Raw genomic sequence first — 20,475 nt, 5'->3', positions numbered from 1 at the left:
AATTTCCCAATGATCTTAAAATATCTAACTCATCAGACATGATCTACTCTTCACAGATCCACATACGCTCTCTTTAATCAGTTCATGTTTACTCTAATCAACTCGCATTTGTTGTCCACAGCTCTTGCTAAATTGATCAGCCTGTAGTTACTTAATTTTTCCTTCCCTCTCTTCTGAAATAATGGAATTTCATTTGAAATTAGATCTTCAATAGCAATGACTTAATTCAAAAGTAATGGCAAAGATGGACAGTTATTTTTGATCCTCTGCAGAGTCCACAGGATTAGGACTTTGCGGGGCAAATGATTCAGAAAAGCGGTTGGCAAGATTAGCAATTTCTCATGAGGATATTTCACCTTGATAAGGCTATATTAATTGATTGATTAATTGACTATCACGTGTACCGAAGTACAGTTTACAAGCAGTATAGGCGGATCATGGTCAACAAGGATGTACAGATCAAAAAAATTTAGTCAGAGGAATACACGTTACATTGTACAGGATGTGTGCAAGGCGAGATCAATGTTAGCAAGAACAGCACTCTTTTGAGGCTAGAGAGAGTCCATTCATCAGTCTAATAATGGCCTGGAAGAAGCTGTTCCAGAACCTGCTCGTGCATGATTTCAGGCTCTAGCTGATGGAAGAGGTTATAGGAGATCATTACTGGGGTGCAATGGGTCTTTGACGATGTTGACAGCATTTTGTGGCAGCGAACTGTGTAAATTGTGAATTGAATTTATCGAATTCTTTTAAATTCTTTGAGGAGGCGGCCAAACACGTGGATGAAGGTATAACAGTGGATGTGGTAAACATGGATTTAAGTAAGGCGTTTGAAAAGGTTCCCCATGGCAGGGTCATGCAGAAGGGAAGGAGACATGGGATAGGGGGAAATGTGGCAGATTGGATTCAGAATTGGCTGACCCTTAGAAGACAAAGGGTGATAGTGGGCGGAAAATATTCAACACGGTGCTCAGTTACGAATAATAAAATGTGCGGCTGGATGAACACAGTAGGCCCAGCAGCATCTCAGGAGCACAAAAGCTGACGTTTCGGGCCTAGACCCTTCATCAGAGAGGGGGATGGGGTGAGGGTTCTGGAATAAATAGGGAGTGAGGGGGAGGCAGACCGAAGATGGAGAGAAAAGAAGATAGGTGGAGAGGAGAGTATAGGTGTGGAGGTAGGGAGGGGATCGGTCAGTCCAGGGAAGACGGACAGGTCAAGGAGGTGGGATGAGGTTAAAAGTTAGGAGATGGAGGTGCGGCTTGGGGTGGGAGGAAGGGATGGGTGAGAGGAAGAACAGGTTAGGGAGGCAGAGACAGGCTGGACTGGTTTTGGGGTGCAGTGGGTGAGGGGAAGAGCTGGGCTGGTTGTGTGGTGCAGTGGGGGGAGGGGACGAACTGGGCTGGTTTTGGGGTGCGGTGGGGGAAGGAGAGATTTTGAAGCTGGTGAAGTCCACATTGATACCATTGGGCTGCAGGGTTCCCAAGCAGAATATAAGTTGCTGTTCCTGCAACCTTCGGGTGGCATCATTGTGGCACTGCAGGAGGCCCATGATGGACATGTCATCTAAAGAATGGGAGGGGGAGTGGAAATGGTTCGCGACTGGGAGGTGCAGTTGTTTACTGCGAAGCGAGCGGAGGTGTTCTGCAAAGCGGTTCCCAAGCCTCCGCTTGGTTTCCCCAATGTAGAGGAAGCCATACCGGGTACAATGGATGCAGTATACCACATTGGCAGATGTGCAGGTGAACGTCTGCTTAATACGGAAAGTCATCTTGGGGCCTGGGATGGGGGGAGGGAGGAGGTGTGGGGGCAAGTGTAGCATTTCCTGCAGTTGCAGAGGAAGGTGCCGGGTGTGGTGGGGTTGGAGGGCAGTGTGGAGCGAACAAGGGAGTCACGGAGAGAGTGGTCTCTCCGGAAAGCAGACAAGGGTGGGGATGGAAAAATGTCTTGGGTGGTGGGGTCGGATTGCAGATGGCGGAAGTGTCAGAGGATGATGCGTTGTATCCGGAGATTGGTGGGGTGGTGTAGTGTGTGAGAACGAAGGGTGGTTGTAACAGAGGAAGAGGTGGGGTTTGGGGCCTGTGTAGGTGCGGAAGAGGGACTTCCTCCGTTACATTGATGACTGTATCGGCACCGCCTCTTGCTCCCCAGAGGAGCTCGAACAGTTCATCCACTTCACCAACACCTTTCACCCCAACCTTCAGTTCACCTGGGCCATCATCAGCACATCCCTCACCTTCCTGGACCTCTCAGTCTCCATCTCAGGCAACCAGCTTGTAACTGATGTCCATTTCAAGCCCACCGACTCCCACAGCTACCTAGAGTACACCTCCTCCCACCCACCCTCCTGCAAAAATTCCATCCCCTGTTCCCAACTCCTCCGCCTCCGCCGCATCTGCTCCCACGATGAGGCATTCCACACCCGCACATCCCAGATGTCCAAGTTCTTCAAGGACCGCAACTTTCCCCCCACAGTGGTCGAGAACGCCCTTGGCCGCGTCTCTCGCATTTCCCGCAACACATGCCTCACACCCCACCCCCGCCACAACTGCCCAAAGAGGATCCCCTTCGTTCTCACACACCACCCCACCAACCTCCGGATACAACGCATCATCCTCCGGCACTTCTGCCATCTACAATCCGACCCCACCACCCAAGACATTTTTCCATCCCCACCCTTGTCTGCTTTCTGGAGAGACCACTCTCTCCGTGACTCCCTTGTTCGCCCCACACTGCCCTCCAACCCCACCACACCCGGCACCTTCTCCTGCAACCGCAGGAAATGCTACACTTGCCCCCACACCTCCTCCCTCACCCCAATCCCAGGCCCCAAGATGACTTTCCATATTAAGCAGAGGTTCACCTGCACATCTGCCAATGTGGTATACTGCATCCATTGTACCCGGTGTGGCTTCCTCTACATTGGGGGAACCAAGCGGGGGCTTAGGGACCGCTTTGCAGAACACTTCCGCTCAGTTCGCAATAAACAACTGCACATCCCAGTCGCAAACCATTTCCACTCCCCCTCCCATTCTTTAGATGACATGTCCATCATGGGCCTCCTGCAGTGCCACAATGATGCCACCCGAAGGTTGCAGGAACAGCAACTCATATTTCGCTTGTGGACCCTGCAGCCCAATGGTATCAATGTGGACTTCACCAGCTTCAAAATCCCTCCTTCCCCACCGCATCCCAAAACCAGCCCAGTTCGTCCCCTCCCCCCACTGCACCACACAACCAGCCCAGCTCTTCCCCTCCACTCACTGCATCCCAAAACCAGTCCAGCCTGTCTCTGCCTCCCTAACCTGTTCTTCCTCTCACCCATCCCTTCCTCCCACCCCAAGCCGCACCTCCATTTCCTACCTACTAACCTCATTCCACCTCCTTGACCTGTCCGTCTTCCCTGGACTGACCGATCCCCTCCCTACCTCCCCACCTATACTCTCCTCTCCACCTATCTTCTTTTCTCTCCATCTTCGGTCCGCCTCCCCCTCTCTCCCTATTTCTTCCAGAACCCTCACCCCATCCCCCTCTCTGATGAAGGGTCTAGGCCCGAAACGTCAGCTTTTGTGCTCCTTGGATGCTGCTGGGCCTGCTGTGTTCATCCAGCCTCACATTTTATTATCTTGGATTCTCCAGCATCTGCAGTTCCCATTATCACCCGCTCAGTTACAAATGTTGTACCGCAAGGTTCTGTTCTGGGTCCTCTTCTATTTGTGATTTTTGTAAATGATTTGGATGAAGGAATGGAAGGGTGGATTATTAAGTTCGCAGATGATACGAAGGTGGGTCGTGTTGTGGATGGTGTGGAGGGCTGTTCTAGGTTACAAAGGTACATTGATAGGATGCAGAGCTGGGCTGAAAATTGGCAGATGGAGTTTAACCCTGAAAAGTGTGAGGTGATTCATTTTAGAAGGACAAACTTGAAAGCAGAATACAGGGCTAACGAAAAGATTCTTGGCAGTGTGGTGGAGCAGAGGGATCTCAGGAATCATGTCCACAGTTCCCTGAAAGCTACCACCCAGGTGGATAGAGTTGTTAAGAAGGAGTATGGTGTGTTAGCTTTCATTAATGGAGGGATTGAGTTCAAGAGTCATGAAGTTATGCTCCAGCTATACAGAAACCTGGTTCGGCCACATCTGAAGTTTTGTGTCCAGTTCTGGTCGCCTCATTACAGGAAAGATGTGGAAGCGTTGTAAAAGGTGCAGAGGAGATTTACCAGGATGTTGCCTGGATTAGAGGGAAGGTCTTTCGAAGAAAGGTTGAGAGACTTAGGGCTTTTCTCTTTAGAACGACAAAGGATGAGACATGACATGATAGAGGTGTACAAAATGATCAGAGGTATAGATAGAGTGGACAGCCAGAGACTTTTTCCTAGGGTGGACATTTTTGCAGAAGCTATTACTTATTACGAGGGGACATAGTTTTAAAGTGAGTGGAGGTAGATGTAGAGGAGACGTCAGAGGTAGGTTCTTTACTCAGAGAGTGGTTGGGGTGTGGAATGCATTGCCGAAGAGAGTAGTGACGTCAGCCTCATTAGGTGCATTTAAGCTGCTATTAGATAGCATATGGATGATAGTATAAGGTAGGGGAGGAAGTTAGATAGACCTTGGGATTACAACATCGTGGGCTGAAGGGCCTGTTCTGTGCTGTACTGTTCTATGTTTTATGTTCTATGTTCTATGTTCTAAATGGAGTCCATAGATGGGATGAGTGATAATGGGAACTGCAGATGCTGGAGAATCCAAGATAATAAAATAATAATAGACCCAAGGGTCTAGGCCCGAAACGTCAGCTTTTGTGCTCCTGGGATGCTGCTTGGCCTGCTGTGTTCATCCAGCCTCACATTTTATTTCCATGGATGGGATGTTGGCTTCCGTGATTGTCTGGGCTGTGCACACCACCTCCTGTAGCTTTTTTACGGTCCTTGGCAGAGCAGTTGCCATACCAGACCGTTATGTACCAGACAATATATTTTCAATGGTACATCTGGACAAGGATCCTTATGGACATGCCAAATTTCGTGAGCCCGCCTGAGAAGAGGCGTTGTTGTGCCTCCTTGACTGTTGCATCTACGTGAGAAGTCCAGGACAGGTTGTCGGTTATCGTCACTCCAAGGAACTTGACACTCTCCACCCTCTCAACCTCAGTTCCACTGATGTAAAGAGGGGCATATTCTCCTTTCTTTCTGAAGTCAATGATCAGTCCTTTAGTTTTGCCAACGTTGAGAGAGAGGTTGTTTTCATTGCACGTATCACCTTTAAAAGCTGATATCCTTGCAGCCTGTGAGACCTTAGTTATGAGTGGGATAGAAGTGTCTGAAATGGTAAAAGCTAAAGTGACATGACTGAATAACAAGTAGCAGGCAAGTGATAAGGACCCAACAGAAAAAGAGGGAGATATAAGTAATAGCTTCTGCAAAAATGTGCATGTGAATGTCTGCAGCAGGAATTCAGGTTACATCAGCATGGAAAAGATTAGTTGAGATAAATTGGGGATATGGAGAAGAATATGAGAAAGTCACAGTTAAATTCTGAACCTGTCGTTGAATTAAGTTATGACGTGGAGTTAACATAGATTGAAAACAGTCAGCATGAAGAATTGATGACCCTACCTAACACTACCTAACCCTCCACCTATCTCTATGCCATCTGCAAACTAAACAACAATGCTCTCGTCTTTCATCCAGATTGTCCATAGAATGTTTTTGGTAAGGGTATGAAAGAGTATGGAGTGGAGTGCGGGTCACCAGTGAGTAATTTGAATAAGGGGCCGACTCAAGGCAGTCAATGGAGTACACCTTTTCCTAATTTTCCAATGTCATTTCAAATGGCAATTCAGTTTCAATTCTGCAGTTAGCAGTTGTTTATTCCCTCTCCCAGAGTAAATGATTCTAGAAGAACTGTTACTTTGTGGGCTAACACCATAAGTGATTCTACTACACAGCACTATTTAATTTTCATACAAAAATATGCTGTACTGTAATATGTGTATAAGTAAATGGTATTATATTGACTTAGAGTTTTAGGTTTTGTCAAAATCTTTAAGTTTTAGAAGTAAATTACAACTTATGAAAATTTCATATTGGTAATAATTAACTTTAAATAAATTTGGTAAAATTAAGTTCTAACATACTGTTACGAGCTGATCTTGTGATTGCATTAGTTGCATGCCTCTGTGCTTCAGGAAACGAGGACGCAGCTAGAAATAACAAAAACTTTTCCAAAGCTCCTGATTCACGGATAATCGTAACATTTTGTGCCTCTTCCAGACAGTTTGCCAGGACATGCAATGCATCTGCATGAAGATCGCTAAATTCCTAGGAGAAAAAAAAATTGCAATCACACACTAATAAAATATTCAATGAGCATTAACCACCGTTAAAAATTCTTATTATCATATAACTTTAACAGTAATAAATTGTCAAAAATGTCTTTCATAAATGTCTTTGGTTCAGAATAACAAACATTAAATTTCATTGAATCAAGCAAAGCAAACTCTAGCAGACATAATGATTACCTGTAACTGGAAGTAAATTGTAATTGCATGACATGATTTTACACTCCTATCCATTGGTCAAAGATATTGACCAATGAACTGGTGCATACCACAGTAAGTTGAAAAAAAACTTGATTTTAAAGGTGGCCGTTGGACTATAAGCACATGCTTCATCTGAATTGTGCAACCATCCATGTGACCAAAAAAAATCCAATTTGGATGCATATTAATTACAGACTCATATGCACCTAACCCTAATTATGCAAATCAAGTGTCCCTGAAAGGGGGAATAACACTAAAATTTCAGTGAGACACTATTTTAATATGACCATAAGACCATACGACACCTGTCTACACCTGGGCAGGACTCTCCCAATGTCCCAGGGGCTGCTTTTGTTAACGCTGTTGGGGAAGGTTTAAACTAATGTGGCAGAGGGATGGGAACCAAATGAGGAGGTTAGTGGATAGTAAGGAGGTAGTAACTAAGCCTGTAAGGAACTGGATAATGAAGTCAGTGTGACTAAGGGGCAGAGTAGGCAGAGAGCAGATGATGAATGCAGTGGGACAGGTGGTCTGAGGTGCATTTGTTTTAATGTGAGAAGTGTAGTAGTAAGGCAGATGAACTTAGGGCTTGGATTAGTAACTGAGAGTATGACGTTGTTGCTATTACGGATACTTGGTTGAGGGAAGGGCAAGATTGGCAACTAAATATCCCAAGATATAGATGCTTCAGGAGGGCTCGAGAGGGAGTAAAAGGGGTGGAGGAGTTGCATTACCGGTCAAAGAGGATATCACAGTTGTGCTGAAGGAGGGCACTATGGAAAACTCGAGCAGTGAGGCAATATGGGCAGACCTCAGAAATAGGGAGGGTGCGGTAATAATGTTGGGGCTGTACTACAGGACTCTCAACAGCGAGCATGAGATAGAGGCACAAATATGTCGACAGATTATGGACAGATGTAGGAGCAACAGGGTGGTGGTGATGGAAAATTTTAATTTTCCTCAACATTGACCGGGATTCACTTCGTGTTAGGGGTTTAGATGGAGCAGAATTTGTAAGGAGCATCCAGGAGGGTTTTTCAGAGCAGTATGTAAATAGTCCAACTCGGGAAGGGGCCATACTGGACCTGGTGCTGGGGAATGAGCCCAACCAGGTGGTTGAAGTTTCAGTAGGGGGATAACTTTGGGAATAGTGATCATAATTCCGTAAGTTTTAGAATACTGATGGGCAAAGATGAGATTAGTCCTAAAGGAAGAGTGCTGAATTGGGGGAAGGCAAACTATAGCAAAATTCAGCAGGAGCTGGGGAATGTGGATTAGGAGCAGCTGTTTGAGGGTAAATCCACATTTATATGTGGGAGGCTTTTAAAGAAAGGTTGATTAGAGTGCAGGACAGACATGTCCCTGTGAAAATGAGGGATAGACAGGGCAAGATTAGAGAACAATGGATGACAAGTGAAATTGTGAGACTAGCAAACAGGAAAAAGGAAGCATGCATAAAGTCTAGGCAATCGAAAGCAGATGAAGCTTTGAAAAAATATTGGGAAAGTGGGACCAATCTGAAATGAGGAATTAAGAGGGCTAAAAGGGGCCATGAAATATATTTAGCAAACAGGGTTAAGGAAAATCCCAAAGTCTTTTATTCATACATAAAGAGCAAGAGGGTAACTAAAGAAAGGGTTGGCCCACTCAAGGACAAAGGAGGGAAGTTGTGTGAGGAGGGAGGGAAAATGAGTGAGATTCTTAATGAGTACTTTGCATCAGTATTCACTGAGGAGAGGGACATGATGGATGTTGAGGTTAAGGATAGATATTTGATCACTCTAGGTCAAGTTGGCATAAGAAGGGGGAAGTGTTGGGGATTCTAAAAGGCATTAGGGGGGGCAAGTCCCCAGGTCTGGATAGGATCTATCCCAGGTCACTGAGGGAAGTGAGAGAGGAAATAACTGTGGCCTTAACAGATATCTTTGCAGCATCCTTAAACACGGGTGAGGTCCCGGAGGACTGGAGAATTGCTAATGTTGTCCCCTTGTTTAAGAAGGGTAGCAAGGATAATTCAGGTAATTATAGACCAGTGAGGCTGACGTCAGTGGAGGGGGAGCTGCTGGAGAAGATACTGAGGGATAGGATCTTTTTACATTTGGAAGAAAATGGGCTTACTTGTGATCGGCAGCATGGTTTTGTGCAGGGAAGGTCATTATCAACTTATCAACTTGATAGAATTCTTCAAGAAAGTGACAAAGTTGATAGATGAGGGAAGGGCTGTGGATGTCATATACATGGACTTCAGTGAGGTGTTTGATAAGGTTCCCCATGGCAGGCTGATGGAGAAAGTGAAGTCACATGGGGTCCAGGGTGTATTAGCTAGATGGACAGAGAACTGGCTGGGCAACAGGAGACAGAGAGTAGTAGTGGAAGGGAGTTTCTCAAAATGGAGAACTGGGGCCAGTGGTGTTCCACAGGGATCAGTGTTGGGACTATTGTTGTTTGTAATATACATAAATGATCTGAAGGAAGGTATAGATGGTCTGATTAGCAAGTTTGCAGATGACACTAAGAAGGGTGGAATAGCAGTTAGTGAATGGGGACTGTCAGAGAATGATACAGAATATAGATAGTATGGAGAGTTGGACGGAGAAATGGCAGATGGAGTTCAATCCAGGCAAATATGAGGTGATGCATTTTGGAAGATTCAATTCAATTCAAGAGCGAACTGTACGATAAATGGAAAAGCCCTGGGGAAAACTGATGCACAGAGAGATCTGGGCGTTCAGGTCCATTTACCCTGAAGGTGGCTACGCAGGTCGATAGAGTGGTCAAGAAGGCATACGGCGTGGTTTCATTCGTCGGATGAGGGATTGAGCATAAGAGTTGGCAGGTCATATTACAATTGTATAGGACTTTGGTTCGACCACATTTGGAGTACTGCGTACAGTTCTGGTTGTCACATTACCAAAAGGATGTGGATGCTTTGGAGAGGGTGCAGAGGAGGTTCACCAGGATGTTGCCTGGTATGGAGGGTGCTAGCTATGAAGAGAGGTTGAGTAGATTAGGATTATATACATTAGAAAGATGGAGGTTGAGGGGGGGACCTGATTGAGGTCTACAAAATCATGAGAGGTATAGATAGGGTAGATAGCAAGAAGCCTTTTCCCCAGAGTGGGAGGCTCAATTACAAGGGGTCACGATTTCAAGGTGAGAGGGGAAAAGTTTAAGGGAGATATGCATGGAAAGTTCTTTACACAGAGGTTGGTGGGTGCCTGGAACGCGTTGCCAGTGGAGGTGGTAGGCGCAGACAACATAGTGTCTTTTAAGACGTATCGGGACAGGTACATTAATGGGCAGGGAGCAGAGGGGTACAGACCCTTGGAAAATAGGGGACAGGTTTAAATAGAGGATCTGGCATGGAGGGCCAGTAATTTTCTTTGTTCTTTGACACAGGAGCAGAAATTTGGCCATTCAGCCCATTGAGTCTGCTCCACCATTCAATCATGCCTGATAAGTTCCTCAACCTCATTCTCCCACTTTCTCCCTGTAACTCTTGATCCCCTTGATGATCAAGAACCTATCTAGGTCAGTCTTAAATGTACTCAATGATCTGGCCTCCACAGCTTTCTGTGGCAGTGAATTGCATAGATTCATCACTGTCTGGCTGAAGAGGTTTCTCCTTAACTCTGTTCTAAAAGGTCTTCCCTTTACTCTAAGGCTGTGCCTCGGGTCCTAGACTCTCCTACCAATGGAAGCATCTTCTCAACATCCACTCTGTCCAGGACATTCAGTATTCTGGAAGATGAATTAGATCCCCCATCACCCTTCTAAATTCCAGTGAGTATAATCCCAGCGTCCTCAAACATCCCTCATATGTTAAACTTTCCATTCCTGGGACCATTCTCGTGAGCCTCCTCTGAGCCGCTCCAGGGCCAGTGCATGCTTCCTGAGATATGCGGCCTAAAACTGCAAACAATACTGCAAATGAGGCCTCACCAGAGTCTTTTAAAGCCTCAGTAGTACATTCCACCTTTTATATTGAAGTCCTCTCAAAATAAATGCCAACATTGCAATTGCCTTCCTGATTACTGACTCAACCTGCAAGTTTACCTTGAGAGAATCCTGGACTAGAACTCCCATGTCTCTTTGTACTTCACTTTGCTGAATTTTCTCTCCATTTAGAAAACAGTCCATACTTTTATTCTTCTTACCAATGTGCGTGACCTCACACTTTCCCACGTTGTACTCTATCTGCCACTTCTTTGCCCATTCTCCTAACCTGTCCAAACCCTTCTGCAGCCTCGCCACGTCCTCAATGCTACCTGTCCCTCCACCTATCTTTGTATCACCTACAAACTTAGCTAGAATGCCCAGGGTTCCTTCATCTAGATCATTAATGTACGAAGTGAAACATTGCAGTCCCAGCACTGATCCTTGCAGAACACCACTTGTCACCGGCTGCCATCCTGAGAAAGATCCTTTTAACCCCACTCTGCTTTCTGCCAGACAGCCAATCTTCTATCCATGCTAGCACCTTGCCTGTAACACTGTGGGCCCTTATCTTACTCAGCAGCCTCCTGTGTGGCACCTTGTCAAAGGCCTTCTTGAAGTTCAGGTAGATAACATCCATTGGCTGTCCTTGGTCTACTCTGCTGATTACTTCCTCAAAGAATTCTAGCAGATTTGTCAGGCATGACCTCCCTATGATGAAACCATGCTGACTTCGCCCTACTTTACCATACACTTCCAAATATTCAGAAATCTCATTCTTTACAATGGATTCCAAAATCTTACCCACGAGCGAGGTTAGGCTAATTGGTCTGTAATTTTCAGTCTTTTGCCTTACTTCCTTTTTAAACAGGAGTGTCATGTTAGTGATTTTCTAGTCCTCTGGGACCCTCCCTGACTCTAACGACTCCTGAAAGATCACCACTAATGCTTTCACTATCTCTTCAGCTATCTCCTTTAGAACTCTAGGGTGTAGTCCATCTGGTCCCGGTGATTTATCCATCTTCAGGCTGATCAGTTTTACTAGCACCTTTTCCTTGGTGATGGCCACCGTTCTCAGCTCTGCCCCCAACTCTCTTGAATTTTTGGGAGATTACTCATGTCTTCTACCGTGAAGGCTGACACAAAGCAATTATTGAGTTCCTCAGTCATTTCCTTCTTCCCCACTACTATCTCTCCACCGTTATTTTCCAGTAGTCCAGTGTCCACTTTTGCCTCTCCTTTGCCCTTTATTTTTTTCTAAAGAAACTCTTACAGTCTTCATTTATGTTACCAGCTAGCTTACCCTCATATTTAATCATCTGCCTCCTTATTTCTTTTTTTGTTGCACTCTGTTGGTCTTTGTTAGCTTCCCAGTTCTCTGGTTTCCCACTGCCCTTAACCAGATTATATGTTTTCTTTGATAATGGGAACTGCAGATGCTGGAGAATCCAAGATAATGAAACGTGAGGCTGGATGAACACAGCAGGCCCAGCAGCATCTCAGGAGCACAAAAGCTGACGTTTCGGGCCTAGACCCTTCATCTGATGAAGGGTCTAGGCCCGAAACGTCAGCTTTTGTGCTCCTGAGATGCTGCTGGGCCTGCTGTGTTCATCCAGCCTCACATTTCATTATATGCTTTCTTTTTTGCTTTTACGCTATCCCTGACTCTCTTAGCCATGGTTGCCTCATCCTCCCTGTACCATGCTTCTTTTTCCTAGGATGAATTTCTGCCGTGTTTCCTGAATTACTCCCAGAAACTCCTTCCATTGCTGTTCCACAGTCTTTCCTGGTAGCTCCTCTTCCAGTCAATTCTACTCAGCTCCTCGCTCATGCCTCTGTAGTCAACTCTATTTGGTTGTAATACCGTTACCACTGATTCTATCTTCTCCCTCTGAAACTGCAGAGTAAATTCTATCATCTTATGATCACTGCCTCCTAAGGGTTCCTTTACCTTAAGATCCCCTATCAAGTCTGCCTCATTGCACAACACTAAATCCAGTATTGCCTGTTTCCTTGTGGGCTCCACCACGAACTGCTTCAAAAAGCCATCTCATAGACATTCCACAAACTCCTCTTCCTGCAATCCACTACCAACATGATTTTCCCTGTCCACCTGCATATTGAAATCCCCCATGATCACTGTGAATTTACCTTTCTTGCACATCTTTTCTATCTCCTGGTGTATCTTGCGCCCCAGCTCCTGACTACTATTTGGAGTTGTGTACATAACTCTAACTCGGGTTTTTTTTACCTTTGTGGTTTCTGAATTCTACCCACACAGATTCTACACCATCTGACCCTACATTGTTTCTTCCTATTGATTTAATTTCATTTCTCACTAATAAGGCAACCTCACCCCCCACTGCCCACGTAGCTATCTTTTCGATAGGATGTATGTCCTTGGACATTCAGTTCTCAATCCTGATCCCCTTGCAACCACATCTCCATGATGCCTACCACATCATACCTACCAGTTTCGACCTGTGCCACAAGCTCGTTTACCTTATTCCTTAAACTGCGTGCATTCAGGTATAACACCTTCAGTCCCACATTAACCCTCCCTCTTCTCATTTTCTTTTGTTTTTCCAGTGTTTGATTGCTAGGCCTTTCCAAACACTGTGTCCTATTTGTGTCTGTGCTGGAGACTTTGATAACATCTCCTGAGTTCTTCTTCCCTGATATTTCTTTCATATTTTTCCACATAGTTGAATCCACTGCTGCAGATGTTAACTTGCTGCTTTGTTTGCCACTGGGGCAAGTTTCACTATTCTCTTCCCCCCCACTTTCTAGTTTGAAGTCCTTTTGACCAGCCTATTTATCCTTTTCACTAGAACATTGCTCCCAGCTCGATTCAGGTAGAGACCGTCCCAACGGTATTCATCCCTCCTGTTTCAATACTGATGCCAGTGCCCCATGAAAAGGAACCCCTTTTTCCCGCACCACTCTTTTAGCCACATGTTTATCTCCCTTATGCCAATTAGCACGTTGCTCAGGCCGTAATCCAGAGACTATAAACCTTGAGGACCTGCTCTTTAATTTGGTTCCTAGCTCTTGACAATCTCTGAACAGGTCCTCTTTCCTAGTCTTGCCTATGTTGTATGTTCCGGCATGGACCACAACAACTGGATCCTCCCCCTCCCATTCCAAAATCCTTTCAAGCTGGTCGGATATATCCCTTACCCTGGCACTGGGCAGCCAACACACCATGCGGGACTCTCGATCCTGCTTATAAAGGATACTATCTATCGCACTAATTACAGAATCCCCTACAACTACTACCTGTCTTTTTGCTGCCCTTCTTGAATGGCCTCCCATACAATGGTGCAGTGGTCAGTTGGCCTGCAGGCCTTTCCCTCATTCACACAGGGAGCAAGTACCTTGTACCTGTTGGATAAGGTCAAGAGCTGAGGCTCCTCTGTTCCTGACTGCAGGGTCCCTCTACCTGCTTCGCTTATTTTGCTGGCCCATGCAAACTGACTTTCCTTGGAAACCTGAGAAAACTAAATAAATTTTTGATTTGATTCAATTGTTTACAAAGAAAAGAAGTTAAGCCAGCACACTTCAAGTTAACCTAGCATTGCTAAATGATTTTCAAATGTGCTGTTGAAATAGCACTACCTTTTTCAACAATAGAAAGTGAATCAAAATGAACATATTGTTTTGTTTGAGTAGGAGAAGGAAAAGTTTTTGGAAAATAATTTTGAATCAACAGTAATTGTTAATATTGTGTAAGACATATAAAGGATATATAACTGTTAACTCTATAGGACATGTATATCACACATATATACTGTATAGGACATAGATATAATTGATATTGATGCTATATAACAAAGTATATTAATTTCAATGGCATTTAATATTGTATCACAAACAGAAATTGCTGGAGAAACTCAGCAACTCTGGCAGCATCTGTGGAAAGAAAATAGAGTCAATGTTTTGGGCCCAGCAACCCTTCTTCGGGATAAGTACATATTAATATTGGCATATTTTTCATTATGGTAATGTCTGCCAAATGATTTCCAAGTTGAACAAGAAAGAACTGAGACTACTTTCATTCATGAATCATGTGGTTAATAGTTGCATCAAACACTGAATACATTTATGAAGGCACTATTTACTGTATAGATTTTATTACCGGTGTATCAAGAACCTGCAGAAGTGTTTCATGGCCTTCATTCTGAAACAGTGCCTTTCTGCTCCCTGCATCGCTGGAGACAGTTATTAGGGTTTGCAGTGCCAATTGTTGGATGACAGGATATTCAGAGTTTAGTAAATTCAGCACAGGATAAATTCCATTCATTTTATTAAGGGCAACACGACACACATAATCCTAGAAAAAATATTGAAGAGGAAAGTTATTTCCATAACTTGAAATAATTATTGAACACAAGTTTTTTTTTAAATCTATGAATTTGATTCTGTTAAAATCTAATTACCTCAATATTGTGTAATTCTTCGTACCATGAGATCAAAGGAGTTGGAGCAAAGGTAGGTCATTTATCTCATCAAGTCTGCTCTGCCATTCAATAAGATCATGGCTGATCTAATCCTCAACTCCACTTTCCTGCCATTCCCTTATATGCCTAGGTTCCCTTATTGATTAAAAATCTGAGCTTTGACATTTCTCTCTGGTAAACAATTCTACAGATTCACTACCCTCAGACCCTCTGAAAAAGAAATTCTCCCTCATCTGTGTCTTCACTGGGTGACCTTTTATTCTGACCTGTTGTTCTCTGGTCCTAGACTCTCCCACAAGGGGAAACATTCTCTTCACATCTACCCAGTGAAGTCCCTTAAAATCTTTTCTTTTCAACAAGCTCACCTTTCATTCTTCTAAACTCCGATGAGTTTGGCCCAACCTACCCAAACCCTTTCCAGAAGAAAATCTCTCTACATTTAGGATCAACCTACGTGAACCTTCTCTGAATAGACTTCAACATCAATATGTCTTTCCTTAGAAATGGAGACCAGAACAATTCATGGCACTCTGGCTGTGGTTTGACTAATGCTTTGTGTAGTTTGAGGAAGACTTCCTTATTTTTGTACTCTATTTCCTTTGAAATAAAATCCAACATTTAATATCCCTTCCCTATTACACAGTGAACATGTACATTAACGTTTTGTAGGCTATGCACGAGGATCCGTAAATCCCTCTATGTTGTCATTCTCAATTCAGGTTTTCTGTTCTTCCTGCCAACATGGATAACCTTACATTGTGTCAGATTATATTCCATCTGCCAAGTTTTTGGCTACTCACTCAGCCTGTTTGTATCCCTCTGTACACTCTGTCATCCTCTCTCTTTGTCTTGCCACTTATATTGGTGTCATCTGCAAACTTGATGATAATGCATTCACTTCCCTTGTCCAAATCATTAATATATTTTGGAAATAATTATGGGTCCCTAGCACTGTTCCATGTGGCACTCCACTAGTTAATATTGTCATCTTAAAATCGCCTCCAAATGCCAACTTTCTGTTTTCTATTAGCTAACTAATCCTCAAACCACGTAGTGGAGTTGGTTAGCTCAGTTGTCTGGACAGTTTGCCATGCAGAGTGACACCAATAACTCAGGTTCAAACTTATACTGGCTGCAGATACCCATGAAGGTCTACCTTCTTAGCTTCTCTGGAGCGTGAGGACTCGCAGGTTAGACTCACCCCGGTCATCACTCTCTCATGAGACAGCAGTCCAATGGTCCTCTGTGACTTAGGCAACTTCACCTTTTACCTCAACCAATCCGTGCTAATCTAGTGTCCCTAAAACCATATGCTACCATTAGTAGCCTTTTGTGCAAAACCTCATTATTGCCTTATAGAGTCATACAGATGCACAGCAAGAAATTGACCCTTCAGTCCAACTCATCGAATGATCTTGAAGCAGTCCTTCTGGAAATCTAAATATGTTACATCTCATGTTTCCCCTTTTTGCATCCTGCTTGTTAACTCCACTTTCCTTCATAAGTCATGCTGTTTCTTTTTGGTTATATTATGCCTTGATAAGTGCACTACTATTACATCCATTATAACAGGCTCTAACATTTTCCCCATGAGAGATATTAAATTAATTGGCCTGTCATCATTTGTTTTTATCTCCCTCCTTTTTATAATAAGGATGTCAGATTGGCAATGTTCAAATTCTAAGGGACTTTTCTAGAGTCTAAGAATTTTTGGACAAGTGGTCCACTATCTCTGTAGATATTTCCTTTGTATCCTAGGATACAACCCTTCAGGTCAGGGGAGTCATTGGCCTTTAGTCTCATTAGTTTCTCTGATACCTTTTCTCGAGTGATAGTTATTGCATTTATTTCCTACTCAAGTTTTGCCTCTTAATTTTGTATTTTTTGGAATGTTATTAGTGTCCTCTCATGTGAAGACTGACGCCATGTAATTATTCAACACCTCCGCAATTTCCTGGTTCCCCAATATTATTTCCCTAGCTTCATGTTCTGTCTACCATCAGCAATGCACAAATCAGGAATGTGGCATAACATTCTCCACTTATCAGGCTAAGTGCAGCTTTAACAACACTCAATAAACTTGATACCATCATACACAAAGTAGCTCACTTTACTGGCACCATATCCACTCGCTCCACCATCTACAAGATGCATTGAAGGCCTTCTCCAGGGCTCATTAGGAAGCACCTTCCAAACACTTTACTATAGTCATCTAGTAGGCGAAGGGCAGCAGATATAGACGAACACCACCAACTCCAAGTTTCCCTCCAAGCCTCACACCATGTTGTCTTGGAAATTCTTTTTGTATCACTGAGTCAAGATTCTGAAACATCCTTCCTAAAAGCCTTTGGGTCTGCCTACAGCAAATTGACTGCAACAATTCAAGAAGGCAGCTCACTACCACCTTCTTAAGAACATCTAGAGATTGGGAATAAATTGTGACCCAGCCAGTGACGCCCACATCCCATGAATGAATAAAAGATGGAGTTGATGTTCACTTTGGCCTCATTCTTCCTTTTCATATACTTAAAGAAGATCATACTGACTGTTTTTATATGTTTGCTGGTTTACCCACACAGATTGCTTTCTCCTTTTAGGTTCTTTTGGTCATCTTTTATTGTCTTTTAAAATTTACCTAATCCTCTAGTATACCACTAATCTTTACCACATTGTATATTTCTTCTTTCAATTTGATGCTATCCTTAACTTCTTTCATTAACCAGGGTGCATTTATCCCCTTCCTAAAATTGTCTTTCCTTACAGGGACACAACTTTGCTGTGCATCATTAACTATTTTCTTAAATGACTGCCGTTGTTCATCAACTGTCATTTCTGCTAAACTCCTTTCCAAGCTCACAGCAGCCAACTTTATCCTCATTCCTTTGTAATAACTCTTATTTAAGTTTTGGACAGTTGCTTCTGACCGAAGTTCCTTGCTTTCAAGCTGAATGTTAAATGGCATCATATTATGGTTGTTGCTTCAGAGGGTATGGTTACTCTGAGATCATGTATTAAACCTGTCTTATTACACATCTCCAGATGCAAAATAGCCTGATCCCTAGTTGTATCTACAATATATTTTTTTAGGAAATGGACCCAACTACACTCTATGGATTCTTCCTCATGACTACCGCTGCCAATTTGATTTTCCTGATCTACACGAAGCTTAAAGTCACCCATGATTAATGTACTATATTTTTGACATGCCCTCATTACCTCCTAATTTATTTATTATTCCTATCAGTGTATGCTTCCCTTCATTTTTTCATCTCTCCACTCATATTAATTCTGTATCTTCTGATCCAAGATCAGCTTTTGCTAACATACTTACTCTGTCTCATATTTACAAAACTGCCACTGTCCTTTTCTACCTGATTCTCAGTTTGAAATGTCATTTAGTCATGAATATTGTGCCCATAGCTTTGATTGCCTGCCAACTATGTCTCCATAACAGTTATAAGATCATTACCATTAAACTATGACTGTGTCATTAATTCATGTTTTTTTTTCCCAATCACTACACACATTTAAGTAAAGAGCAATTAATTTTGCATTTTTATCATTTCTTCTACCTCTGAACCTATTTCTTCCGTTTCCAAAAAGAAACTTTGGTATATTTTGTCCCTTCCTGTGCCACACTGAATATCATTATTCACATAGCTTTTCTGCAATGTTGTCATATCCTTTTACGTTGCCAGCCTACAAATTCCCTCAGTAGAATCATCCCCACCCACTCCCACCAATTAGTTTAACACCATGTCAACAAGTTTAGTTACTTGACTCACCAGAACACTTGCCCCAGTATGGTTCAAATGAAGTCCATCCCACTGAACAGCTGCCTTTTGCTCTGTGCAAGTGACAGTGTCCCATAAACTGAAATTCTTTCCTCCCACCTGAATCTTTGTGCCACAAATTTAATTCCTTGAATTATTTACCTCATGCCAGTTTGTTCAGTACTCAGAGTAATCCTGAGATTATGACCTTAGAGATTCTGTATTTAAATTTAGCTCCTCTCTGTTCAAATTCTTTCAATAGAACCTCATTTTATCAATGTCATTAATAGTAACATAGATATTGGCAGTTGAAACCCTCCCCTCCCATTCCTAGTTGTTCTTCACCCTGAAGATGATGTTTTTAACCCTGTCACAGGGCAGGCAACACAGCCTTCAAGACTCATGCTCATAATTGCGCAAAAAAAAATCAATCAATCTTCCTAACTGCTGGCCCTAACACTGGCTACATTCCTATTACCTCACCACACTTCAATAGCTTCCTGTACCACAGTGCAGGGGTCAGTCTGCTCATCCACCCTGCAGTCCCTGCTCTCATCCACACAGGTTGCAAGAATTTCATTTACATCGGGCAATTGCAAAGGCTGCATCTACTTTAAAGCCAGGTCATCGATCCCCAAAACCGCCTCACCTGCAGACATATGGTCCTGTCTCCAGTCACAGATCAAATCTGAATTACCCAATCCAAAGAGAGTGTGACAAATTCCAGGAATAAAGTATTTGGGTAGCTTTCCCTACCCCTGAGGTGTCTTAGCGGCAGCTCAGACTCTAGTTCTCAACTCGGATTCAAATTAACTTGCGCTGCAAAACTTTGCCACAGATATGTTCATTCTGGATTAACTTGTCAGCAGCTCCCACATGCTACAGCAACAGCACATTATCTGGCCTGCTGTCTCCATAATAACTTACTTTTAAATAATCTTTCTTGTATCCCTGTTCTGTACACTTGAAAACTCTCATGCCGTTTACGCTTCATTGTAATTATTTTTTTCATTTACAAGTACACTTTTATTTTCCAACTATTCAACATTTATACATTTTTCTTTATCCTTTCATGCCATATGGACATTTCTGGAAAGGCCAGCATTTGTTGCCCTTAAGCTGAAAGACTTTCCAGATGAATACAGTGAGCAGTTAAGAGTCAAGCATGCTGCTTTTGGACTGGAGTCACAAGTAGACCAAACCTGGTTATTTCTGTCCCTAAAAGACATTGATGAACCTGAAGCAAAAACAAAAATTACTGGTGACACTCAGCAGGTCTAGCAGCATCTGTGAGAAGAAAGCAAAGCTAACTTTGAGTCCAGTGACTTCTGATGAAGCATTGATGAAGTCACATGGCTAACAACCTCCTTGAATCTTTGTCCATGGAAGTTGGCATTGGCAAACTACATCAGTATGTGGATACACAAGCACAAGTTTAGATGAGTCAGAGGTAAACTTCATTGAAACGTACCAGATGCTGACAGGACTTGAATGGATGGATGTTGAAACAATGTATCCTCTTGTGAGAGAAATTAAAACAAGTTTAAAATTGGGGGAGGCATCCATTTAAAATAGAGATGAGCAAACATTTTTTTCTCTCAGAGGCTGGAGAGTCTTTGAAATTCCCTTCCTGAAAAAGCAGTGGATGCCAGAATCTTTAAATACTTTTAAGGCTGAGGTGGGTAGATTCTTGATTACCAAGGGGCTAAAAGCTTGTTGTGGGTATGCAAGAATGTGTAGTTGATGCTAAAATCAGATCAGCCATG

The 20,475-nt window shown here is 43.3% G+C and overlaps 1 protein-coding gene across 3 annotated transcripts in view; it reads right to left on the bottom strand.

Moving 5' to 3' along the window:
* armc3 (armadillo repeat containing 3) overlaps positions 1-20,475 on the bottom strand; it is a 163,766-nt gene that overhangs the window by 81,127 nt on the left and 62,164 nt on the right. For all 3 annotated transcript variants that reach the window (XM_048561212.1, XM_048561218.1, XM_059641959.1), the window contains 2 exons: positions 14,615-14,809; positions 6,136-6,319 (listed from right to left, as the gene is read on the bottom strand). In XM_048561212.1, coding sequence (XP_048417169.1) covers positions 6,136-6,319; positions 14,615-14,809 — 379 coding nt within the window. The remainder of the gene's footprint in view (positions 1-6,135; positions 6,320-14,614; positions 14,810-20,475) is intronic.

The sequence above is a fragment of the Stegostoma tigrinum genome, chromosome 2 (assembly GCF_030684315.1).
Source record: "Stegostoma tigrinum isolate sSteTig4 chromosome 2, sSteTig4.hap1, whole genome shotgun sequence".
Taxonomy (NCBI): domain Eukaryota; kingdom Metazoa; phylum Chordata; class Chondrichthyes; order Orectolobiformes; family Stegostomatidae; genus Stegostoma; species Stegostoma tigrinum.
Note: the sequence above shows the minus strand (reverse complement) of the source record. Positions and strands in the feature narration are given on the sequence as shown.